The 15,374-nt window shown below is 49.8% G+C and overlaps 1 protein-coding gene across 21 annotated transcripts in view; it reads right to left on the reverse strand.

Moving 5' to 3' along the window:
* The window catches only part of CACNA1B (calcium voltage-gated channel subunit alpha1 B), a 300,242-nt gene that overhangs the window by 245,973 nt on the left and 38,895 nt on the right, over nt 1-15,374 (reverse strand). The window contains exon 1 of one of the 21 annotated variants that reach the window (XM_068211535.1): nt 11,361-11,563. The exons of the other annotated variants lie outside the window; for them this stretch is intronic. Within the exon in view, the coding sequence (XP_068067636.1) occupies nt 11,361-11,548 (188 nt within the window). The 5' untranslated portion in view covers nt 11,549-11,563. Of the gene's footprint in view, nt 1-11,360; nt 11,564-15,374 lie in introns of those variants that run through there. 21 annotated transcript variants of the gene reach the window in all.

Consider the following 15,374-nt stretch of genomic DNA (forward strand, 5'->3'; position numbering starts at 1 on the left):
AATCCTGAGAGACAGAGTTATGTCTCTCTGTCCAGAGAATGTGAATGTCACACCTTCCAAGGTTCTTCATCTCTAAGGAGCTCTGCCTGCTCCCCAAGGGTGCTATGGTGCCATTTCCAAAAGAGAGCAGCCAAAGCACAGCAAACACTGGGGTAAAGCCTAAAGCAGCTATTTGCTTTTGTTCTTTGTCAGGGGCAGCTCCCTGAGAGTCAAACATCCTTCACCACAGCTTGTTCTCAGCCAGGCTGCTCCTTAAATCCCGAATTCCTGAAGGGGTTGTGGCAGGGTGGGGCAAATATCTGAGCAGGGAAACCAGCTGCACAGCCTGGGATGTCCTGAATTGCTCCAGTTGATGCAGTAGGACAAAGGAAAAAGGCCAGAGAACTTTGGCTACAGAACAGAACCAAGAGGAAACAAGTCTGGGGCTTGTTTAAACTCATGGAAAGCAAACTTCTACTGTTCATGCTTGTGCAGGGCTTGATCCAAGCATCCAAGGCAAGCATACATTGAACCCCAGGAATAAAGCCTGGCTTAAGTGCGTTATTAATGTTTCACTGGTAGGGACAGAGTCAAGCAGAGACCTGGAGTACAGGAATTACAATAAAGAGATGCTTGAGTTACCTGAAATCCCTTTCTGCTGCTGTTCCTGTGGCACTGAAGAGGAGGCCTTGCTTCACTAATGTTTTACAACAGTTTTTACTTCTTACTCTGCCAGAATTTGCAGGGTAAAAGCAGTGAAAGGAAACAAAAATCAGAGGATTTTGTGCAACACTTGGGGGGATCATTGTAACTGTGTTGCTGGATACTAAAAGAACTCACAGAGAGTGAGCCTGCAAACTCCCATAGCCAAAATCCTGGCACTACACATCAGACACGAGTCAATGAAGGAGCAGAAACAGCATTACAAGTGATTAAGTGGCATTAATTGCTGTGGGAGTGTGCAGGCCCCGGCACAGGGTGCCCAGAGCAGCTGCCCCTGGAATCCTGGCAGTGCCCAAGGCCAGGCTGGACAGGGCTTGGAGCGCCCTGGGACAGTGGAAGGTGTCCCTGCCATGGCAGGGGTGGCACTGGATAGATTTTAAGCTCTATTTCCATCCCAATCTCTCTGTGATTCCATCAGGCTGCAGCACCAGGGCCCAAACACAGCTGGAGTGAAATGCCACCAGGGACAGCACAGAGAGCAAAATCTATTTCCACAAAAACACAGGTGATTCAAGGTTGCAGAAACCACCCAACACAGAAAGCTTTAATGGAAGAACAGATGGGTAAAAGATATTTCTATTACCAGCTGGAATCTTTAATTTTGCTCCAGCCCACAAAGTGCTGACTCCCCTCACCTGAGCCCTGTTAGAGCCGTGTCACCTCCCCTCCTCCTGACTCTGCTCCTTCCCCGTTGTGGGACATTAACATATGTCCAATCTGCTGAAGGTTAGGGAAGGAATTTCTCCCCAAGAAAGGTTAATAAACAAAGAAGTCCTGCAGTAACAATACAGCCATTGTGTGAAAACTTAATTGGATCAGCAATGCATCAAATGTGCCAACACAGGGACAAACTTGCAAAGGAGTTGTTTAATCTCAGCCCTAGGTCAGAGTCTAAATGAGTGCCTTGCAACAGACACTGCTTCTAATTGTACTGAGAAGCTACAATATGCTGGAAATAAAAGCTGTGGGTAGCTGGCTCTTGTTTTTAAAGCAAAAAATTATTTCTTCAGAGATTCAAACAACTCAGACAAATATCAGCTGTAATATTCTTTAAAACAATGTATTTAGACAAAGAAAGGCTTTTTAAAAAATCAAAAATAATATTTATTCAAGACCAGCCTGTTTTAAATCAGATTGGACTGGTGAGTACAGGAATCCACCAAAGCAGGGACAGCAGAGAGAAGCTCTGGAGGTCATTCACTCAAGTGTCCACCATCTTCCCATGAAATAGGGACTCAACACACAAAGTCCAACATAAAAAGTTTTATACTTTTGAAACAGCTGTGAAATTGATGGAGCTGATTTTTCTTGGAAATGTCACAGTGAACCAACACACTCCAGGAGAGAGGTCAGCTCTGGCCAGTGAAGAGCCAGTGTTTAACTGGAGAGTAAAACTTCCATCCTCAACTCTCACTCGGTGTGAGCAGCCCCTAGGAAACTCAATTTACAGCACTGCTCACAACAACCCAACCTCACTTTGAAGCAGAATGGAGTCTCCTCATCAAAGGAGCTCATTTCAACCAAGGGGAACAAACTGCTAAAAAAAGGGTTTCTGGGTGCCTTGGTTGTAATTGGGAGAAAATTAAAAATAAAGAAGAGCTGACACTGACAGCCTGATGAGTACCATGTTCTGTAGATGCTATATATAATATTCTATATATGCACACTACATAATAGATAATATATTGTGAGTATTTAGGTAGTAGATACTATGATAGAATCTACTATTGACACTCCCAAGGCTGCCAGAGCTCCAGGAGTGTTGTGCCAGCAGTCTCAGGGATGCACAGAGTGGGATTGTTGGACTGGGAGTGGGACTGGATGATCCCTTCCTTCCCACTCTGAGTATCCTGTGATTCTGTGCTACATGGGATTTACTAAAATTATTATACTAATTATAATATTATACAGGTATCTCATCCAAAGGATATTTTTTAAGTGACCTCAAGAACAAAATAGCAGGAAAATGTCCAGTTTTCCCCATACATATGGAGGATTATACATTTCACAGTGACTAGGAGGGAGTGTTGCCCTTGTTTGCTGGTTCTCTGGTTTCCTCCATCTCTGGGCAGGAAATCCATTTTGATGCAGGATGAGCAGAACGGCAGCTTCCCTTGGGAGCAGCCATTCACAGTTACAAATACCAGAGCAGTGACATTTCCCATCCAGCCATCCTGAGAGCAGGAACAATGAGGGGCAGGAGGAGGGAGCTGCAAGGCTCTGCTCGGAGCGTGCTCCCAGCCAGACCCCACTCCAGCCATCCCAGCAGAATGGGCACAGCTCCCCGGAGGCTTGGGCACATCTGGAATCATCAGCACAGATACTCCAGGGCCAGAAATGTGGGCTAGGCACGGCCTCTGAGGGGGGCATAGATGTCTTTACTGCACAGCTGGAATGTGTTCTTTATCCCAAGGCACCATAAAACACCAACAGGAACACAGTGCCTAGACTGACACCCCAAAAACCATCCCATAGCCTCAGAGCCTCTGTCTGTCCATGCCTCAGACCCTGTAACATCACCAGTTTGTCTCTCTCCTGCCCCATCCAGAAACCCCAGTCTGTTTTCCATGTGCTGGATGGATTTCAGCAATGCTGCAGCACACAGGATTTGAGATCCAGGTTTGTTAAAGCTGCAGAAGTCTGGGGCTTTGGAAGCCTGAGGGTGCCTCTGCTTTGGGGCAGGGTTGGGAGCAGACAGACAGTTCCCACTGTCCCTGGTGCGCTGTCCCAAAGGGGATGATGCCTCTGTCCCACAGTGTCCCTCTGCTGTGTGGCTCTTTGTCATTTAACCCCCTCAAAGCTTTGTCTGGGCTCATTCCTAAGCTGTGGTTCAGAGCAAACCCCACTGGGCGTGGGAAGGTCCCACCCTGCACAGCCTACACCCACTGGCCTGTCCCCACAGAGTATCCTAAGCTGGAAAGGATCCACCAGGGACAACATGTCCAACCCCTAGCCCTGCACAGACACCCCAAGGGTCACATCAGAAATTGGGGATGACCCAGAGTGCTGCAAGATCTCATCCAATAACCCCATTCCTGGCCAAACACTTCCCCCAGGGTTTTCCCAGCCCACTCCTGCTAAGGATCAGACCTTTAAAGACATTCAGGGCACAAATTCCTCAAGTGCAACTGCCTTCTAATCAACATGGTTCAAACACAATCCCCACAGGGAAGAAAAGCCAGAGCAGGAGCACAGTTGGGGTTGGGTGCAGAAGGGAAACTGCAATGGGAAATGCCTGGTCCTGGCTGGGATTTCAAGTCAAGTCAAGGGAGGACCAGAGCGAAGCAGGATTCTCTCCCACGTGGGTGTTGTGTGCCCAAACACTGCTGAGCATCACCAGCGCCTACCTGCACCACCCATCCTCCTGCTGCAGCACATCCCCTCCATCCTCGGGGTGAGGAGAGAGTTCAGGTTTCTCCAGGGACAGCACTGCCCTCTCTGCACCAGGGCACAAACACCAGAACTCACACCAGAGCCTGAGCCCTGCCCTGCCCCAGCCCATGTACAGGGTTGTCACCAGTCCCCTGCTCCCAGCACCTCCCTTCTCCCAGCCCTGAGAGCACTCATCCTCCCCTTCCGTCTTCCAGCCTGAATTATTCATGGGTGTCAGCAGTGGTGCAGGAGTACAGCCAGAGACGGAACTCAGAGTCACTTTGGGAAGCTGTCACCCCGTTCCCAGCTGCAGATTCCCCAGGGCTGGGCTCCAGCCACTGTAATGAGCTCTGGAAGTACCTCAGCACTCGGTCCCCGGCCCCAGGGGAAGAGGAACCAGCACAAGAGCAGCTTTAATGGTGCAGCACACGGGCAGGGATCAAAAACTCCTGCTGAATATGGAGAAGAGGCAATATATGCTCACACATAAAACATAAATGCTCTCACCCATCAATATTGATGTTTCCCTGTTCCCATAGAACCAGACCAAGGATAATTACATGCAATTTTTATGCTGCCTCTAACATACTTCAGTCTCTGCACATCAAAGCCTGGGTAGGTAACGCTACAAGTTGCCAGGAGTGCCATGGATCAAAATGGAGCTGGTGGAGAGAAGCAATAGGTGGCGAGGTGGGGGAAGGCAGCAGCCTCTGCACGGTGGATGCTGCCTGTGGTGACAAAGGGAATAATAACGGAGGTGATCACAGGCTGGGCCCAATTTTCCCCGTGTCCAAGCCCAGTGCTGGAGCCTGGAAGGGCAGGGGGAGCTGGCTGGGAGCCTGGTGGGGTATCAGCAGAGCCATGAGATATCAAAGCCATGAGATATCAAAGCCTTGCAGAGAAACACCTTCAGCAAACTCCAGGTGCCAGGGAGTAGGAGCAGAATTCCTGGCCTGGCACGGAGCAGGGAACAGCTGGAGGAGCTGGAGGCAGATCCCTTCCCAGCCTCCCATCCCCAGCTTGCGGAGAGGGCTGCAGTGCCTCAGGGGAGCCCTGAAAGCTTTTACAGAGCTGGCACATTTCCACCCCACCTCCATCCTGGAGACAGGCACACCCCCAGCCTCAGACCATAAGTGCCTCTAAATCAGAGGCTGGGAAGCGTTTTCCACAGCCTTGGGAGGCAAATGCAGGCTTTCCTTGCAGATGCAGCTGATAAACAAGGCGTTGCTTTCCTGAGGCCACGGGAGCACCTTCACCTGGAGCTGGATAAAAGCAAGGATCACACAAAACCCAGCTCCTGCAGCCACACCACAGCTTTCCAGGGAGCACCGAGGGATGGAATCAAACACAACGTCCCCCAGGCCCATCTCTTTCTTCCAAGACAAACCAAATTCCCAGGCAGCAGCACCCAGATGTCCCCATCCGTGGATACGAGCGGCATGCGGAGTTGTAGCGCGCGGCAAAAGCGAACGCGCAATTGAACGTTTTCCCTTGAATGACAGTTTTAATGAAAGACATCTCAGCGCTTGGAAAATCAGCATAAATGATCAGTTGCTAATCTTGTTCTCCCAGTAACTCTGGGAAGGCAAAAATAGACCAGGCAGAATAAACTGGGGGCTGCAAGCGGGGGTGGGGAGGGAAGTGGGGGTATGTTTTGCTCCTCTTTCTGAGAGCTCACATAGCAATTGCCACTGATTAAAAAACCCACTTTTCTTACAAAAGGCACGATTTGCTGAGCATCAGTGTTGAACAATAGTGGGGGCTGTCTCCAGGCTCAGCAGAGGGAGCTGGATCAGTCACTTTTCGTGCAGTTTTTAACCTCCTACACCCAGCACGTCCCTGCCATCACCCAGGGGTGCTTTATCCCAACCTGAGGAGCCACTGTGCTCAGGAGCCACAGGTTGGGAACTCCCTGGCCCAGAAACTTTGCAGGATGGGAACAGATAGGAACAGCAAAAGATGAGTGGGTGACGCAGATTTTCTACCTCTAAATAAGCACAAAGCCACGAGGTCCCAATTGAAGACAAACACCAAGAGGATACCTCTGCATTCACTGGACAGGTTTTTGTGTGCACAGAATCCCAGACTGGCTTGGGTTGGAGGGGACATTAAAACTCCTCTCCTTCCACCCCCTGCCATGGGCATGGACACCTTTCACTCTCCCAGGTTGCTCTGGTCATTAAAACTTCAGGCTGAAGCCCAATTCCCCTCCTGTCCCCCAGGCCCTGCTTTGATCCAGGCTGCATTCCCCACTTCCAAAGGCCAACAAAGCATCCTCTGCTTTGCCTTCAACTTTTCCATCTCTTCTGCTCTCCTCCCAGTCTAACCCTGCCCCTGTCACCATGGTACCTGAGTTCCCAGTGGCAAATTATTAATCTTTACAACATAAGGAGGGACAATTTTGACATCAATATATGACTTGTAATAGCTGCTGTCTGTGTGATAGCACCATTTTAGTACTTTTCATTTCTATACTTTTTATGAGGCTATTTTCTTTATTAGTGCATTTTTATAGCTTGTGCAACACCTTAAGTGACTCCAAGAAGGTACTTTATAAATAAAATTTTAATAAGATTAAGGATTTAACTCCAAGAAAAAAACCCACTTGGCCAAGTTATGAATCACATGGTCCCTGTTCCATATCCTTGTTTGTGCATGTCCTCATATAGCCCACAGGTTTTTCATTTTGGTGCCATACTTCTGGCAAAACAGTTGGAATCTCAGCAGATCTCTACATTTCACATGGAGAGCTAACAGGACTGTTGGAGAGGTTATATTTCTTATTTTCTGCGCATTTCAGAGCTGAGTTCCAAAACTGTAACAGTTTCTATCACTTTGTTTGAGGCTTTTTAAAATTTTAATGGCAACAGAGCCACCAATTACCTGCAGCCAACAGGATACAGCCCAGCAGGCCAGAGGAGTTATATAAACCTGCTCTTGTGGCAATTTGATTTTCACTTCCAGCACACAAACAGGAAAATTAGGGCTGGACAAGCCTAGCTCAGTAAATTATCATTAAAGATGCAGCTACAGAGTAAAGCAAGAAGGACTTGACGTGGGGCTGAGTCTCTCCAAGACACACTCCTAAATAACAAGTGGAACTCTGGTTCTCCAAGGAAATACAGCTCTTGTTGGGTTTAATTCAGGAGGAAAGGTCTTTAAAAGTCTCAAACTCAGCAGAAAGACCTGGCTGCCTTCCTGGATCCTGGAGGACATGAATTTCACAGCCCACCTTTAAGGATAACAGCAGAGCCTTTTTTTCCTCTTTCCAAAGAAGCCTCAGCAGCTTTCCCTGTCATTCCAGCAATCCCATCTGTGGGAAAACAAGAGCCAGTCTCAAAAGGGTGCTACAGCATCATTTGAGTTAAAAACTGGGCACCTTCCCACAGCACATCCTGGGACACCACAGCAACCCCATAAACCCACACCCCGCCTCACCTCACCAAAACAGACTTTTAAATGCAAAGGACATGCAAAAAAAAAAACCCAACAAACTCCATTCTCAATAGACACAACAGTCAAAGACTTCGAGCAGATGCCTGCTGGTGCCTGCTTTTCTCAGAGAGGAGAATTCAGGAGCAAACACATCTTCAGCCTCAAAGGTGATGCCAGAGGCCAGGTCTCAGCCTTTGTGCCCAAGCTCAGCCAGAATCAGCTCTGTCTTTGAAATCAGGGCAGAAGCTGCTCCGCCACTGCCTTTTTCAACCTTTCCCTCCCTCCCCTGGTCCCAGGACTCCAGGAGGGTTTGAGCCACCTGGAAAAGATCAGTTCCAGGCCATTCCTCACCTGATAGCTGAGCCAAAGGGGTTTCCAGGCTTTCCAACAAAAGCCCTCCTGCTGAACTCAGTGATCTCTCACTTTTCCATCAGTGCTCCCCACACTCTCAGACATTCTCCTAACAAATGGGATCTTTCACCAGGATCCCTGGGGAAATGGGCAGGTGCTGCATTGACAAAATAAATTCTGCCCTGAAACAATTCCTGCATTTGGAGACTGCTTGTTGAGCTGAAGGAAAGGCTGTTAAAGCACCGCAGGGGACAAGATTTGAGGACAAAGACATCCCTTGGGTCTCACAGGTGGCCAGGCAGGACGTGTGATCAGGAAGCAGCATCCCATGGGTGGTGGCACCTTGGGAATGGCTCAGTACCTGGATGGAGGCAGCACCTTCCTTCTCCACAAACCCTTTGAGCTCCTCCTGTCCTTCTCCACAGACACTTTGTACCGCTCTGCTGCAAAGTCCTCCTTCAGCTCTGAATCCAAAAGCTTCCCAGAGCCTAAAGTTCCTTTATTTCTCCCAGTCCACCTCCCAAGCCCCCTGGAATGAGCCTTCAGTGTATCAGCAGCAAAGACCTTTTGCACACAGAGTCCATTTCCAGCGATGGCCCATAACTGCTTGTCAGAAATACCATCATCAGCCCACTTTGTATTAATCAGAGCAATTCACAAAAGAAAAACAATTTCTCCTTGCTCCCTTCAGGTAATTATATTTTGCCCTGCAGCATGGTATTTTATTATGTTTAGTCCCATTTTATTTCGAGCCTGAAAAGAGACCACGGAGTCTCAGATAGGAGCAATAAAAGGAGATGATGCTCAAGCCCAGTCTTTTGCAAGTCAGCATCTGACCTGAGTTAAAATCATTCAAGCACAATAGCGGGGGGGAAAAAGTCCTTCAGATTTGTCTCTATTTGAAGAGGGCAGGAATGCTGGCTGAATCATGAACTCTGGGGAATACAAATGCCTCCCGAAGGAGAGAGGCCTTCATTGTCAATGTGCTTTAAAAAGAAAATAATGTTTCATGTGGGTGTGTGCTGTTGTTTTGGTTTTTTTTTCTTTCCACTGTAGAGCAAGTGTCCCATCTTATTTCTCAAATGGTCTTTTCTTTGTTGAAGCCTCATCTATTAATAATCCTTCACTGGAAGGGGAAAGGAAAAAGCAAGCTTCTGTCAGACATACAAGCTGTTAGTCTGGGATGGACAAAAATAAACCAAAGCTGCACAATTAGCTGCACCACAGGTCACTTGTCTGGAGTTCTTACTGGCTAAAACCATAACCTTGCTGAACTTTCCTCTAGAAATGTGGAGTTGGGCAATGTTCAGGATCCAGAAGTGTCCTGGAGACCTGCAGTAAATTGAGGGGTTTCCTGAGCTGTCCAACACCACCTGCTACATCAATATCCTCAGCTTGGCTCCAAGACAGTATTTTGGTTTGGAAAACATAGAGAAAAAAGATCAGTGGACTCACAGAATGGTTTGGTGTGGAAAGGACCTGAAAGGTCATCCAGTGCAACCCCTGCCATGGGTAGGGACACCTCCCACTGTACCAAATTGCTCCAAGCCCTGTCCAACCTGGCCTCAGACACTTCCAGGGATCCAGGGGCAGCCACAGCTGCTCTGGGCACCTTGTGCCAGGGCCTGCCCACCCTCATCCTACCCATACTCCTTATGGAACCCGGACATTCAGAGAGCTGCCCTGAGTTCAGGAGCTTCCTCAAGATGTGATGTGTTTTCTCCTTAATATTCCTTCCAAGCTGGCTCTGAGCCCTGCAGAAACAGGGGTGGTTTTCCCTCAATCCCTTCTGCAGTCTGAGGCCTGGAGGACCAGGAACCCTGCAGTCCCAAATGCTGGGGCTGTGTGTGCCCTGGGGACCCTGCAGTCCCAAGTGCTGGGGCCCTGCAGTACCTGGTGGAGCTGGCAGTGCCAACAGCTCGTGAGCCACCTCGCCCTGGTGATTACCGTGCTCCCAGCTCTGTCTCTGTCACTGTCACCTCTTTGCCACCAGGTCCTCGGTGCCAAACTGGCCAAGGAGCTGAGGGTTGATCACAGGACCTGAGCCCTTGCTTTGGTGATGATGCTCCACCCTCAGTGCGGGATGTGGGCAGCAGCTCCAGGAGGGCTCTGAGATGAGCTTAAATTTGCAACTTCCCAAGTGAAATCTTGCCTTGTTTTCACAGGTCTGCTCCAAACCGCGGCCCTTTGCGAAGGAATGGAATGTGCTGGAAGCGTCAGCCCGGAGCTGTGGCGGTGGTGGGGACGTTCAAATGCCACTGGTGAGATCAGTCGTGCCTGGGAGAGGTGTGAAGTGTAGCAGGGAGGCAGCCAAGTACCTGCGTCACCGTGCGGAGCCTGCCTGGTGCCACCACGCTGCCTGCGAAGGCACAGATGCCGTGTGAGCCCACAGCAGAGCCTCTTCCTCACACAGGCAGCATTCCCAGGATCCCAGAGCCTTCCCAGGATGGGATCCCAGCCCTGGAGCCAGGCCTTAGCCCAGGAGCAGGGGGGGAAGAGGTGACAGTGACAGAGACTGAGCTGGCGGCCCAATAATCACCAGGGCGAGGTGGCTCACGAGCTGTTGGCACTGCCAGCTCCACCAGGCACTGCAGGGCCCCAGAATTTGGGACAGCAGGGTCCCCAGGGCACACACAGCCCCAGCAGTTGGGACTGCAGGGTCCCCTGGGCACAGCCCCAACATTTGGGACTGCAGGGTCCCAGGGCACAGCCCCAGCATTTGGGACTGCCTGCCCCCTTTCTCCTGCTCAGAGGAGCAGCATCACTCTTTGCAAGGAATTCTGCTGCGATATTCCCAGTCTTTCTCTTCCCCCCAGGTATGCAGAAAAAATATGCTAAATCATTAAAATAATTCACTTTTCAGGTCCTTTCAAAGGCCACAGCCTGGTTTGCTGGGTTGGGGGGGTCCCATTTTCTCCCCAGGTGTATTTCTTTTCCCTCTGCAGCAAATACACAAGCATGACTCAGGTGGGAGAACCTCAGCAAACACATCTTGGTGTGTGGCAGGATCAAAGCTCTGCACACAGCAAAGGGAAGAGACTCCCCTGCCACAGCAAAGGGCAGGTTTGGAACCTTGTTTTCTTTGGAGAAAGCTAAAGAAAACATCTCTGTCCCCAAATAACACTCCAGTCAAAGCTGAGCTGCTGCACAACCCAACAGTGGGACTGAGCCTTGCTCTCTGGGGTCTGAGCGGTGGACAGGATCCTCAGGGATGTCCCTGGCTGGCAGTTCCCGTGGGGAAGGATGAGCTGTAGCCATGTGAGCCAACAAAAGGGAAGGTGTCCACTCCCAGGAGCAGCAAGAAGTGACCCCACATCCCCCATGCACACGAGGAGTCATCCATCACCTGCCATCCCCTTCCCTCAGCAGCACACAAAGCCTTCAGGCCTTGGAGAAAGGAGGAGAAGACAGGTGGGTCTGCTTCCAGAGACCCCCTAGGTGGAGTGGGGATGGGAACTGCAGCAGCTCCTTCGTGGAGGGAAAGGGTGTGAATTACTCACCTGGAGTCCACACAGCTCCAGCCTGAACACCCCCAGCACAGCCCCTTTCCCTCTGCTTCCAACACCCTTCTCTCACACGTTTTCCCTCCCACAGCATGCACTGCATTCCAGCCAAGCCCGAGCTGGCTGTCCCTGAGCTTTCTGCACCAGGGAACCTGGAGGAGGAGCAGGAGAATGCACATTTCCATGTGCACCCCGGCCTTCCAGCCTCAGGGCAGCAAATAGCCGCAACAAACAATCCAAATATTATTTTATGAGCTAATTCCACCCATTGCCAAATCCAGCATGAAAAACCTTCCACCCAGAGCCATTCCAGCTCAGTGGCACCAAGGCTGACTTGTTGCCAAGCCCCAGAGCCCAGGCTGCAGTGTATCAGCACAGGCTGTTTTATCTGCAGGGAAATAAACCCAGACCTGCTGAGCACAGTTGAGTGCAACATCACCATAGAAACCAGGCGAGGAACTGGGGGAAGTGGCTCTCCCCAGTTCCTCTCAACGTGACAGCAAGCAGAGCCCAGCCCCTCTGGGCTGGGGTGGGCTGCGGTGGGCGAGGGGCACACCTGAAGCAGCACATCCCCGGAGCAACTGTGTCCCAGTGGGGAGATCCCCTGCTCCCCCCTGGGCTGTGTTTTTAGCCTCAGGCAGGTTTCCTCCCCAGCCACCCAGCAGCCCTCTGGAAGCATCCCCAGGATGCTGCCCGGCCCTGCACACCCCCAGCGGGCACCCACAGGCACCAAACACCTTCTCTTTCTCATTTCTTCAGAGGAGGAAGGAAATAACCAGCCTGGGATGACACTACAGAGCCCCTGGACCTTCCTCCTCCAGCACAAGTTGAAACCCATCTCCACTCTGGAGTCAATTTTGTGCATGACGGGGCATTTTCTGGAGAGAGAGATATCTGAGGAAATCCATCCTTAACTGTGGTCTTGCCCAAATTCCTTGAAGCAAAGGCAGGAAATCCCAGAGGGTGCCACATTCACCTCCTTCCCTCCCTTCCAGGCCTGCAGGTGCCATGAAACACAGCCAGGACAACACCAGTGATGCTGGACTGAGGAGACATCACAGACACAGTTCCTCAGCCTTGACAGGACCCAGAGACAGAGATCCTGGCTTGTGCCAGTGCCACAGAATCCTGGAATCATGGAACGCTCTGGGCAGGAAGGGACCCTAAAGCTCCTCTCATTCCACCCCTGCCATGGGCAGGGACACCTCCCACTGTACCAGGCTGCTCCAAGCCCTGTCCAGCCTGGCCTTGGGCACTGCCAGGGATCCAGGGGCAGCCCTAGCTGCTCTGGGCACCCTGTGCCAGGGCCTGCCCACCCTCACAGAGAAGGATTTTTTCCTAATATCCCATTTAACCCTGTGCTCTGGTAGTAGGAAGCCATTCCCCCTTGTCCTGGCACTCCATCTCTTGTAAGTTATCTCTCTCCACCTTTCCTGTTGGCTCCTTCAGGCACTGGAAGGCCACAATTAGGTCTCCATGAAGTTTCTCTTCTCCAGACTGAACAGCCCTAGTTCTCCCAGCCTCTCCTCACAGGAAAGGTGCTCCACCCTCCCATCACCCTCAGGACTCAGAAGTCCTTGGCTCCTCTGTGAGTACAAACATGACGTTTCTTCCCATGTGGGGTTACTTTCTCATTCCTTTTTTCAAGAATTATCTGCAATTTCTCCTTGTGCTTCACAAGAAAGAAAAGGAGCTGCTGATCCACTGGCCCATTGTCTATTTTTTTACATCTCTCATGTCTCCTTTTACATTAACTGACCCTCAATTTTTCATTAATATTGCTCCAGTGCTACTGGTTCTCATCCTTGGTCCATTGCTCTTCCATGAACTCCATTAGATGCAGGGATCAGTGAGTAGTTCGGGAAAGGGTCCTTTGCTGATATATTGTCTTTTATTTCTTTTCCCCAATGTAATGATAATAGGTTTATTACTATTTTCATTTATTTTATTACAATTTTCACTATTGCCAGGTATTGAGGAGATTTTCCATTTGCTTTTCAGTTTCACCTGGATCTCTCACCCTTTTCCCACAGTTCCCTTAGGGTGGGTGCATTTATCATTCAGAAACTCAAATTATCCCCTCCATGGCATGAGCTGTCTTTCTATGGCTGTCACCACTGGTTCCTCCTGTTCCCATCCTGTCTTTTTGGTCCCCATCTCCCAAAATTCTTGGCTAAACTCACTAATCCATGAGATTTTGACCCTTGCATCTTCACAGACACTTTTCTGGGCCATTAACACATTGTCCATCAGTGCTAATCAATGTTTCCTGCCAGAGGAGATGCAACAATTACAGCCTTACATGAAAGCTTCATTTCTTCTGAATCCCATTCCCAAAATCTAGATGTGAGGTCATTGTGCTGGAGAAAGGAGTTAGATTGTCTGGCAAACCAGAGATTAATAACTGTCCCACAGATTGAAATTGAGCCTCTAATTGGTTTCAGATCCAATTCCTGTTTGTATAGGACTGAGTAAAATACAGGCCTGGATCATCTGCGGGCTCTTTACAAATGGGCATAAATAGGTTCATAAAATGAAATGTTAGGTAATAATTTCTTAAATTAAAATATTGTGGAAGTGATGATGGAAGTGAGATTACCCAGGACAGAGCCCTGCTTCTGCTGAAGAACTGTAACAAGAAATTAACTTCAATTCAAAGCCCTTTTCAGATGCTTTGAATTTAGGAACACTGAAAGAAAGCACTCAAAGGCAGTGGTGTGTGGTGTATGCAGGGGAAGGGGGATTGTGTATCCCCAGAGTAGCTGTGGCTGCCCCTGGATCTCTGGAAGTGTCCAAGGCCCGGCTGGACTGGGCTTGGAGCACCCTGGGACAATGGAAGGTGTCCCTGCCCATGGCAGGAGTAGGGGAACAAGTCAAACACAAACCATCTATGATTCTCTGTATAAAAAAATACTTTGCCACCTTAACAGCTCTAGAAATGGCTCCTCTTTGGAATATCCAATGTGAAATGGAAGAAACTCTTGGTCCTGGATGGGGAATACAATTGATTAAACCCTGAGGGGAAAAAACCAAACCACCATGCAAAAACCCTCAAATTTCCAACAATATTCAATTCACAGTATTCACAGAATCACTGGGTTGGAAGAGACCTTCAAGATCATCGAGTCCAACCCAGCCCCAACCCCTCACCTAAACCCTGGCACCCAGTGCCACATCCAGGCTTGTTTTAAACACACCCAGGGATGGTGACTGCACCACCTCCCCGGGCAGCCATTCCAGAACTTTATCACTCTTTCCGTGAAAAACTTTTTCCTAATATCCAAACTAAATTTCCCTTTGGTGCAGCTTGAGACAGTGTCCTCTGGTTCTGTCAGTGCTGCCTGGAGGAAGAGCCCAACCCCACCTGAGCACAGCCACCTTTCTGGAACTGTAGAGTGATAAGGTCACTCCTGAGTCTCCTTTTCTCCAGGCTGAGCACCCCCAGCTCCCTCAGTGGTTCCTCACAGGGTTTGTGTTCCCAGCCCCTCTCCAGCCTCGTTGCCTCCTCTGGATGTGCTCAAGCATCTCAACGTCCTTCCTAACCTGTATTTTAGGTTCCTCCTCCTAAATGAGATGAAAGCTGTCCCAGTCCGTCCTGGGTGAAACTTGTGGGACAAACACCCAGAGAGAAGAGACCCTGAGAAATGAGACAATAAACACATCAAACCTTCCAGCTCAAAACAACAACAAAATTGTAAATACTGACTGAGCACACATTGAGGACAGAGGGAATCCCAGGTAGAGACGTGTTGGAAAAGGAGGGACAGCCCAGCTTCTCCTCTCCTGCCTGAGGGCTTCCAGGACTGGTCTACACTGGTCCAGGGCCATCTTGGGCAGATTGTTCTGTAGAGGAGTTACAAAGAGGCTCTAAGAGAATCCTGCACAGCTCAGAGCCCAAAAAACACCAGAGTGAAGGAGAGGGGAATATGGCACTCAGAGTGATCAGCAGCTGCCACGCTCACTCCAGCCAGGAATTTGATTGGAAAACTCTGCTCATTCTTCACTCAGCTC

Source organism: Anomalospiza imberbis, chromosome 21 (assembly GCF_031753505.1).
Source record: "Anomalospiza imberbis isolate Cuckoo-Finch-1a 21T00152 chromosome 21, ASM3175350v1, whole genome shotgun sequence".
Lineage (NCBI taxonomy): Eukaryota > Metazoa > Chordata > Aves > Passeriformes > Viduidae > Anomalospiza > Anomalospiza imberbis.